The 11,422-nt window shown below is 37.9% G+C and overlaps 1 protein-coding gene across 1 annotated transcript in view; it reads left to right on the top strand.

Moving 5' to 3' along the window:
• Window positions 1-11,422, top strand: part of AKT3 (AKT serine/threonine kinase 3) — a 133,700-nt gene that overhangs the window by 111,729 nt on the left and 10,549 nt on the right. The window contains exons 10-11 of the mRNA XM_057389746.1: window positions 6,879-7,093; window positions 9,727-9,814. Of these exons, the coding sequence (XP_057245729.1) occupies window positions 6,879-7,093; window positions 9,727-9,814 (303 nt within the window). The remainder of the gene's footprint in view (window positions 1-6,878; window positions 7,094-9,726; window positions 9,815-11,422) is intronic.

Here is an 11,422-nt window from a genome sequence, read left to right as displayed (position 1 = left end):
TCACATTTTCACCAGAATGTACTGTTTCTGATGCAGCACATGTGCCAACAAATGAAAAAAAAGAAGATTATGCTATGTATTTTTTAAGGATACATAACAAAAGCTAGGTAAGATGGACAAAATCTCGAATGCAAACATGTAATAGGAGATAGTTTACGTTAGGGCCAGAAGTAAAATGGTAGTGCAAACTAGATACAAAATGGAGAAAAACTACCTGCAAAAATTAGAGCAGTGGAAAATYTCAGCTGTCTATTTCCCAGGGTATCTATGACCTTGATGTTTTGTCTTTTCAGCTGTGTATAATAAAACCAGTAAGCATTCATTCAAGTGGGKTTTTTTACTATTGAWGCAGCAGCACTTCACTTTTCATAGYAAGATACAGTTATAGTAACTGAATTGTATAATTCTTGGTAAACATAGCCTTCTGCAGGATGGATTTTCATGTATCTGGGTAGAAGTCTGTGTCTACAAAGAAATGTGTATCACCTTTATTGTATTATAAACTTTCTCATTGTTGTAGTTGGTACTGCAATTGATAAAAAGTTCTAGCAAATACTTTTAAACTTCTGTTGATTAATACATGGGTGAATATTTGTTAGCAGACCAACAACTMTAGCAATGAAAATGTGTGAAGGGTTACCAGGAATGCTTAAGGAACATACACTCCACCTGAACTGTAAGGTTAATTGAAAACAGTTTTTTCCCCCTTAAATTAACAGTACATTGGTGTATCCAAGATCTCAGTTTTCTTTCACAACATAGGTGTGCAGACAGTTTGTTTAGATGTTTAAATATTTTCCCATCTGTTCTGTCAAAATTATTGAATGAGCAACAAGCGACTTCTAATGTCCTGTCTAATGGATTAGGAGAAACATTACTAGGTCAAAAAGGTAATGTCTTTTCCAATAAGTTGCCTTGATTATCTAGCACAAAGTATGAGTGCAATATTTTGATATTGTTGTTTTAGAGATGAAACCCAATGATGACAGCCCTTTGCATAGGATTGACAATGAATTTTACAAAGTCTTTCATGCTCAAAGTTACTGCTAAATTTGTCTATGTTTGCTGAGTCCAGAAGTTCCAACAACTACCTGCCTTTTAGAGGTGTGTGGGAAATACAGTTCTTGATTGTGTGAATTTCTTCTGTGCAACCAAGAATCTTCCACAGACTGCTCACCAGGGATGGTGTATTTCAAGAAAATGCAATTAAGACAGGATTAAGGGATTTTCTACACTGAGCTCAGTTTGTCTGAGGTAGTCAGATCTTCAGTGTTCTGTGATTAGTAAAGTGTAGTAGAATCCTGGTTCCACCGAAGGCGAGGGAAGGTATAWGATTGACTTGAGATGGTCACAGACTTCACCTGTTGTACTGCTGGCTCTCCTCCTAAAAACATCTATTTTCACGGAARTTTGTGAAACCATTACATGTGTATGTATCAGCTTCTCTTTGGCAGTCAGTTGTCTGCTTCCTACGTCTCTGCTCCAAGCCCTTGTAAACAGGAATTTGCAGATGTGTCTCAACCTGTTGCCTCCAAAAAACCTTTCACCTCTTAGCTACTGAAGCAATAGAGATAGTAAAAAGTATCTCTTCACTGGTTTTCACYATAAAATTAAATGGACATCAAATTCTGTGGGCTGTATGTTAGGCTCTTGAAGGGATGACATGTAAAGCAAAGAACACCTGGAGATGTATTGTCTAATAAACCTAAAGATTAAAATCTAGAACCAATTATAAAGTAAAGGAAAAAGTAGTTTCTGTGGGTTTTATTTTCTGGGAAAGAGAAAACTTCCAGTGATACTAATGACCTTTTTTTCAAGTCCAAGACAGTGGACATTTTTGCAGTGGGGAATAATGTTAGAAGATTGCTCTTTTCTTATGTTGATCTGTAAATGTAAACACAAGGGTATTTTTCTTTGCTGATCTGTAATTACTTGCTAGCATAAWGAATTAGTATGTGTGAGGGAAAAACACAATTGAATTACTGGGATTGTAGTAGTCCTGTAGTGTGTTTGTGTTGTCTTAATCATCACAAAGGCAGAGGTTGGTCTGTGAACTGAATTTTTCATTTTATATGTAGGGCTTTCAGTCTGCTCTGTGTACAAAGCACTATCCCACTGTATACTTGGTCACTGCCAGTAATATTCTACGGAAACCCCAAGGGTACAGAATACTTTCTTTTCCTTTGTTTACTGCTATCTTTTTTTTTTTTTTTTTTTAAATTAAATTAGCATTGAGGCCTTTTGAAAACACAAATGAAAATTTTGAGATAAATAAGTAGCTCTCCTTTAGCTGAAACACTAATGCTGCCCAGTGCCTCTAAAACAACTATAAAAGTACTCAAATACTTGCAAATGTCTGGCAGCAGATGTGTTGCTGATGTTTCTTGCTTTTTAGAAGCTGTGTGTGTTGCTTAACCTTTTGCATATTTATCCAAAAAGGGAAAACACAAACTTCAGTGGCACCTCTGCAGCTATTTTAAAAAGCATCTGTAAAAAGCCAGGCTGTGTCCTTGTACTGCAGGCACAGGTGTGAGTTAGAGGGGCTACAATATCTGTGAAAACCATAGTGGTTCCAGTGCAGCAGTGAGCTGGTGCTCACTTTGGAACCCTGTTATACTGCTGGAGTGCTTCAGAGAAAAGCAGGTTGGGAAGAGAAGCAGGGCCTGAATCTTCACCCTATGCAAGCACAGCTGTTACAGCTGTCTGTGTGTGCAGGAAAACTGGCAGAGTCGGTGTAACTTCTGTGTCTGTGTAACTTTGGGGCAGAGATTGGCAAGCATTTCTTTCAGCAGCAGTGCCACACCTGATGCTGCCCATGTCCTTGCTTGTGCTACTGCAGCTGTTCACGTGGCAATTGGGTGGCTTAGGTCAGAGAGCTTGATTCAGGTGGAAAACAATCCAGGGTGAAACTTTTCTCCCCATTTTTTTCTGCTCTCTGATGTAGTGTATTGCATAGTTTTGACAAGGTAAGGGAAGCTGTGGTGAGAGAACAGAAACAAGACCCTGAATTAAGCTGGCACTGCCTCTGAAAGAACCAGTTGTTGAACTAGAGCCCTGAAAACRAATGGAGTAAGATTTCCTCAAGTAAAAATGATGGCATTTTTTTTTGAGTTTTATTTCCCGTGATCTGTGCTATCATTCAGACTGAACTATAATCAGTGCACATTCTGCTTTGCTCAGTGCTGGGAAGTCACTTGGGTACAGTGATTATGTTGGGGGTGGGTACCTATAAATGTTATCCACACGCTAAAGTCATGTTATGCTGGAGCTCTCGTCTTCGAAAACCTCACCTAAATCTTGGAAAGCTGGCTTGGGCTTTTGGCACCCCATACATGTGAAGGGGTTGAAGGAAAGGAAATCATAAATCTGAATGATGTAGYTGTTTAGATACACCCCTGACTTGAGTATGTAGTCAGCGTAGGTGCTGTTTCTGAGTTCATGAGTTCCGTGTGATCCATATGTTGCATTCCCAGAAAATATCAGTCCATTGCTTTACTGGCAGTACCCCAATAGTTGGCCTTGTGGCTTCTGCAATGGTTTTGGTGGGCCTGCTGCCTTTCCTGCTGTGACCATGGAGGGACTGGGTTGTTAGCTCAGTGCATTTGCTTTAAAATATTTGTGCTCCTTATAGCGGGGGACAAGAACTGGCTGATGGAGGCAGTTCTTAAGGGCAGTGTACAGAGTGGAAGAGATCGGACTTTCCATGGTGTCTTTATCTGGCTGGGTGCTTAGGCTGCTACCCCACRTATCCACAGAGATATCCCACAGATACTGGAAAGACAGCAGCATTGCTCCTCACAACCAAAGGAGATGTTTCTAAAAGCAGGTATCCACTTCATGGTGGGCGAAAGACTGAGTTATTTGTAGGTACAAAGCCTGCAGCTGCATGTCATGTTCATTCTAGCACTGAGTTGGAGCTTTCTTGACTTATATTCAGTGTCATTAAAACCAATTCCCTCTTGAACAGTTTGGAAAGGATTCTGAATGGGGTTCTGTGTGTAGACATGTTCTCATGCCTSTCCTAACTGCATGGATTTGGTTGTAGGAGTTGTTGGACTCCAGCACTTCACTTCCATTGATTTCACACAGTCTATGGATCCTGGAGTTTYTAAACACAATGAAGATTAGAAATTACTCAAAGGAAATAATAGCATGTCTTCACTGTGAATGCATTATGCAYAATTTTATTACGTTTATGTTAAAATAAGTTGAGATGTATTTTATTTTATTTACACTATTTTCAGGCTGTTTTCCTTTTGCCTAAATGAAACAATTTTGATGCTCTTGCTTGTCTGGCTGGCCGTAAACCAGGTATTTAAACAAAAATAAAGAGTTGCCAGTTTTGCCAGCTGGGGATGAGAACCCGGCTGGTGATATGYGGGTTTGGGAGGCAGTTAATCCAGCTTTTATGCTTTTTTATGATTTTATGTAAAAAGAGGTTAAAAATCACATTTGGCTCTTTCTTTGTACCACTGTTTTGTTGCTGTTGTGGGAATGCAGCAAAAGGTTGTTCATACTTTTTATTATYATTAGGTAAAGTCCTGCATAAATTACGTAAAGCTGCAAATTGTATTTGCTTTAGCTATTGGCCGTGTGATTTGCCTTGTGCAGAGAACAGTATGTTTTATTTTCCTGTTGCTTTCTTTTATAAACCACACATGCAATCCACACCTAAATTACTTGTAAGAAGAACCTACCACTGTCTCACAATTTTATGTGTTTTGCTAGCTTCAAAAGGAAAGTGTAACTGTACAGATAAATAGTAACCACGCTAATAAATATAGCAGAAAAATCTATAATGCACTTATTCTGTGGCAGAAGAAGCAGTGATTTAAAGACAAGCATCACAGATTTCATATACAGTTTTTCAGCAAATAGCTTGCAATATGCTCCAACTCATAAAACATTTAATTAATTTAAAAATGCAGGAGTTATTTTAGTTAGTTTTGTCATATGTACTTATTCAGATAATTTGTTGTATTTTACACTTTCCAAAATTTCACCCTCTATTTGGAAATATCAATGATGTAATGAGTCTGTTTGTTTTGGCACAGTTGTAAATCATATGTGTTAATGTGTTAATATTTATGATTTTTTAATCTTATATACACAAGAGGGATTTTTAATATATTTCTTTTCATCGTGTTTCCGCTACTAATCCTTAAGGACTAGTGAAAACTAGGAATATGAATGCATTAATTACTGTGGGATTTCCAAAATTGCCATACTGGATCAGGCTGYGTGTTGCTGCTGCTAATAGCATGCACCAGATAATTCAGAGCAGGCTTGGGTTTGCTGGGGRAGCAAAAGGAGAGGCAGATAAAGGAGCTCAACTCCCCTCATCAGGGCTGTCCAGGCTGTAGAGTGTTTATCCACAGCCACTTAGTGTCCCCTTAGGTGCACGAGGACTGTCCCTGCCCTTGCTTCAGGGGAAATTACACATTTTAGACAATCACAWGATAATCTATGGATAAAATTAATTCTCATCTTTTAGAGGTTGCCTTATTACTTAAAGATTGAAAGCTTTGCTTTCACTCCCATGTATCTAAATAACTGCTCCCTGTATGTTTGCTTACAGTTAGAATCTGGATGAGCTCTTTATGATGGTGGTTGCWTGTGGCTATGTGTTGTAAAAAGTATTTTGTTTTCTGGGGATTAGTTTGTTTTTCTTTTTTTWAAAAATCAGTCATAGGGTTCTGCCTTTCAGAATCTGCCTTCCAGCGATACAGTAACAATTCTCTGTAAATAATTATTTACATTCTTTACAAATGTAGTTTTACTCTACTAGTTGCATTTCTTTGATCTTTCTGTTTATTATTTCAGTCTAATTTCTTGTTTTAAGTTTTTTTGATAGCTCTTTCTGCAGTACATACTGGCTATTCAACACACACAGTCATACTGCCTTCTGTTKTAATTTTAATTGACTTCTGTTCCATCTTTTTTGTATGAAGAGGCATGATCTACTAGAAATTCATGGAAATTGGAATTATCTATTCAGTAACTTTTAATTTCCTTATTGCTTGTGAAATATTTTTGGGTGAATGCTGTTGTTACGTTGTCTCCATGTCTGCAATTTATTATGAAGGTGTATTAAGTTCAAGACATGCTGCTTAAATTTCTTATTCCGGTTCTCTGGGGCTGCTAGGAGAAGGCTATGGAATAGGTTGTTTTAAGTACACAACATTGGTGACATAATGTTAACAAATTGTGTGAACTTTACCACTTTCTGTGTTTATATAGTATCCTATAAGCATGGTTTCATATTAAACATACTATTGTATAAATACTGCCAATTTTTTTTTTTTTTGCATTGGCACATTTCAGCTGTTAGGACTATTTAATGGAATGTAATGAAATTACTTGGAGAAATGCATTGAGGACTTKTGATGTAAACAAAGATCATAAAGAAACAAAACTTGTCTTAGTAAGACTAAGCTGGTTCTAAATTGGGGACTTWTAGACAGTTGTGAGGCAAAAGAGAGGGGAACTAATTGAGCAAAGGGATGCTTCACCACTCCTAAACAAGGTATTAATGCCCATGTAGTACCTGCAGATGAGCCTCTTCCTAAAGCTGTGGATGGTATAAATGGCCTTGTAGAGGACATAGGAAAGAGTAAAGAGCAGTCTTGATCGGAGCAGGTCACTGTCAACGTTTTGTGTTGCTTTTAGCAGTGCAGTGCCTGGTAAGGCTGGAATTTCAGTGAGCTCGGGTGTGTGAGTCAGTGCTGCAGTTTTGAGTCAGGTTCTGTGAGTTCTTGTAGCACAGTGTGAAAACAAAGTCTGAGAAACACATTCCTATAGAGATGCATGGCACAGACTGAAATGATGGCATATGAATGATGTGTGTGKCTCACAGATGCTTTTGGTTTCTGTCTCAGGTGTTAGAAGATAATGACTACGGTCGTGCAGTGGACTGGTGGGGATTAGGAGTTGTCATGTATGAGATGATGTGCGGAAGATTACCCTTCTACAACCAAGATCATGAGAAACTATTTGAACTGATACTAATGGAGGACATTAAATTTCCTCGGACTCTATCTGCAGATGCAAAATCATTGCTATCAGGCCTGCTGATAAAGGATCCAAATAAGCGGTAAGTGAAATTAATTGGTTATGCAGGCATAATAAATACTCTAATTGTGCTCTGTAATGTAAAAATAGGTCTGCATGCCTGCTCTTCCTGGCTGAAGGAGCTGTCAGTCACAAGAAAGGGTCATACACAGCCATACAGTCTCAGATTTTTTTCAGCCCAGTGGTGATTTACAAAATAAATTAAACAAGCGAAAGGAAAAAAAGCATGTGGAAGACAAACTTTTAAAATCCTTCACAGCAAACAAGATATCTCTTCAGGCTGACAGTGTGTACTGGAACAAAGGGGAGGTTCTCAGTTGTTTTTCCCAGTATGACTTACCCTGAKTTAACTGTAGTCTCATGGGGACTGTAGCTCTTGTTCTGGTGGTCAGGGCAGGAGACATGAATAAACAGCTATGTTTATTAAGGCACATAATAAATCACATATTAGACCTTTAAACTAGTAATTTGTTAAAGAATACAGCTGGAGTAAAATTTAAAGGGAGTGGTTTGAAAGCAAGTATCACCCAGCTGCTGTGCCCTTTTGTGGTGGGCTTTTGCCTCTGGCACTGTTACCTAGGAGAGCCATTTTCCAGTGGCTCCAGCACTGGACCAGCAGTGTCCAGTCCTCTGGCTCTAAAACAATCTCTGTAAATCAGTGGGATTTGTCTGTAGGTAACATTTTTCCCCCCAGTACCTTTGTCATTCATGTCATTCAACATTCTCGTCAGCTCTTGGCATGTTTTTGGGCTGCAGACATTGTCTGCCTCTCTTCTCTCATCCTCCTTCAGGCTCTGGCTGTTCTCAGGAAGTTTTGAGTGGTGGGCATTGCCCACAGGCGCTCGGGGCAGGACTGGTTGTTGTGTTCTCCTGGATGCAGCCAAGTGCAGCAGYCAGGACAGCACAGAGGGTCAGTTTGTCTGCTCCACCTGAACTTCCTGTATCAGGAAAAGCAAACTCTGACCAGCCAGCCAAATACAGGAAGGGTAGAGTAAAACTTTGTTTCTGTAGAAACACCTGATGCTTTTTAACCTCCAAACAATCTGGCCCATCAAGTATATTAACCTTTAGAATTGGAAAGATGTTTCCTTGTAATTAATCTTTGCAGACAGTAGTGTTTGTTACAGACTTACATGTAGAAGCTTATTTATATTCAAGTTCTTGTGCTAGCTAATGCTAAATAGGGGAGGAACACAGAGATTAACACAACTCAGATTTTTTTATGAGCAGTTTGAAGATGTTGAGAGAAGTCTGGAGTTTGAAGGCTAACTGCCTTGTTTTGCCAAGATGTAGAGAATTTTACAATGAGTAGTTGAGAAACAARGAGGAATACAGCTTGGAAATTAGAATAACTTTACACTCAGTTATTGCAAGACTGACGTAGTAGTCCAGAGTATTTTTGTAATTTGGCAGCAGGGTAATACCAAACCAGACTTTTTTCCTCAGTTGTGGAAATGCATTCCTCTCTACAGCATTTATTGTGAGSAGGAATAATCTTACTTAAATGCTTGCCTTTAAAATTTGTCTTTATATCTTTAGCAGTTTCTTTTAATGAAACACACACCATTTTTGTCACTCTCCTTGTTAACATCTATCACATATGGTCTGCTTATTTAGTTGAGATTAACTTTTTTTTTCTGCTGCAGCTTCCTTCTGTTAGGGCAGTAGGATCCTCAGTCTCAGGGTGAAGTCAGATGAGAGCTGAGCAGTCCTGAAAGTGGATGTGCTGTTAAGGGTAGAGGATCCCATCATTGGATGTGTGGYTCTTTCTTCACCAACAGCAGCAGCTCAAGGGAGCTCACTAAAGTTGTTGAGTCAAAGTGGACTTGCTAATGCTACAAAAAATGGCCAGTTCTCTTTTTTTCTCATGGGAGGGTTAGCTTTTCTCCAGATGAGTGAGCTGACTCTGCTCATGGTCATCAAGTGGGAGTGGTGCTATAGATGCAAGTGAGAGAGCACAGGTATGGGGAGGACACTCCTCTTTTGGAAGCAGTGAGCACTTCTGTGAGCTCAAATCACCTTGGGCAAGTTCACCCAAAACAGGTGAAATCCACGTCCTAAGATGGCTTACCAAACACAGGCTTTGGCAAGCTATGGGCCACAGTGAGTGCTGTGGTTATTTACAATGGCCTTTAAACAAYCTTCTCAGCAGGCCTACAATTTATTAATTTATACTAATTGACTCAGATTGAGACTATTTTATGGTAATTGGTTAATTGTTACAGCACCCAGATGCAACAGCAGTGAACACTGTATAAAAATGATGCACGAGTCATTACTGATTCAGTGCCTGGCACGTCCTTGGCAAAATTCTATATCAGCAATATTGGGTAGGTTTGTGTTTTTAATAGTGCCAGGACATTAGCTGGTCTTTCAAGCAAACTGAACTAAGTATGTTTTTAAACTCAATGAATTACTAAAAAAGCTCATCATGGACAGTAACGAACACCTGTAGACYATGGCATGGATACTTCCACTGTCACATCTTCTGTTGAGATCACCAGAATTCATATTAAACAGGTGAAAATCACATATTAATTGGGTGAGAATTGTTCCCAGATAGTCACAAATCAATGGTCACTTTTCCAACCATTACAATAACTTGATCTTCCTATAAAAGTTAATTATGTGTCTTTTTTCCCCCACTCTCTTTAGACTTGGTGGTGGCCCAGATGATGCAAAGGAAATCATGCGTCATAGTTTCTTTGCTGGAGTAAACTGGCAAGATGTATATGATAAAAAGGTATGTCTTTATATGGCACTGAATAATCTGGCTTCTGCAAGGTGGTTTAGACTGATAATCATAGACTGCTGTTGTCTGGAGTTAGTAATTTTTTTCTTAGCAACTTTTTTTTTGTTGATACAAATGAAAAATTATTCTGAACACAGTGTACTTACCTAGTCTTTGGGTTTTCGTTAATAWTTTGTCAGTTCACTAGAAATAAATTTTGCGATCAACCTAAACTCAGCACTTTATTATGTAAATGTCCAAGTTTTTTCCTTTTCTTTTTTCTTCCTGGGCTTTCAAGAGAAAAGTAGATTATGACTTAAGATAATGTGAAAAAWGTAATGTAAGTTTATCCTGAATTGTCATTTTATTTCTGCCTTTTATTGAAAAGTTGTTTTATGAAAAAGGGAAATTAGGTGATCATAAAGAACTCGTAGCAAAAATCTACTTTCTGATTGTTTTTGTATGAGTAGAAACCTCTTTCAAACTTAGTTTAAAGACATATTTAAGAAAAGTAAAAGTGTGGTAAAACACAGAGCCAGAACAGCTTGTGGAGAAAGCGAGTACTCGGAATTCAACTGGAACAGTTTTCTCCAAAGCCAGTCCTGTTCCTGTAATGATCAACACTTTAGGAATGATTTTACAAAATGAATTTTCTTACTTGGGGGTAAACTCAATTCAACTTAAGTTGTTTTATTTACAAAAACTGATTTTATCTCAGTATTTCTGTAAGAATTTACTCGTTGCTATAAACCCCTTCTATTTTGATAAAGACTTCTCTTTTTTCCCCAACTGTTTTACATTGTTAATCTGCCAGTTGAACTGCGTAATTTTAAGAGAGTTTTTCATACTTTTTTTTTTTTTGTCGTTGTTCAAATAAAAGGAAAATGGAAGACATACGACTGAGCAGAATATGTTTATGCTACAATGTCAATGATACAAACTGTTTTTTCAGTTGTTGTGGAACTGGAAATTTTACAATTGTGTGGTTGTTGGTGTAGTAACTTCTCTGACAAATACCGGAATTGAAATAAAAGCCTGTATATGATAATACAAAAKATGGTATTCTGAAGTTACTTGATACAAGTGTGGTTTTTCCCTGGCAGTATCAYAAGGTTTCAAGAAACTCTACAATAATCAGAGCAAGTGTATTAATCAGGACACTTTATGAGCTCAACCACTAGTTGGTTGTGTAAGGACATTGTAGAGCAGCACTTTGAGGATAAAATCTAAAAATACAATTTGAGGACCTTTTCAGAGTAAAAAAAACCCACTAAAATCAATAGGATTGCAATGTGCTAGGAGTGGGCGAGAAAAAAAAAAAGCTGTTACATTATTCTTGCTCTCTTGAAAAAGATTTCTTAATTATCTTACATCAGAAATAGAACTTTCAATTCTACACTGTGTTCGGCATCTTATTTAGTTAAGAATATATAGATACTCCTAATTGCTTGTGCTTTGATTGTTTCCAAATGAACATAGCAAATGTCTTTCAGTCAAGATATTTTTCTGAGATATTAAAATAAAAGGAGGCATTTTGCAGATTAAAAAAATATTATATAGTTATATAAAAATATATAAGTGCTGACGCTTTGCTTTTATGTTCTGGAAGTGGTTGTGGCT

This window comes from Malurus melanocephalus, unplaced genomic scaffold (genome assembly GCF_030028575.1).
Source record: "Malurus melanocephalus ecotype Western Australia unplaced genomic scaffold, MMel_1.1 scaffold_19, whole genome shotgun sequence".
In the NCBI taxonomy this organism is placed as follows: domain Eukaryota; kingdom Metazoa; phylum Chordata; class Aves; order Passeriformes; family Maluridae; genus Malurus; species Malurus melanocephalus.
Note: the sequence above shows the minus strand (reverse complement) of the source record. Positions and strands in the feature narration are given on the sequence as shown.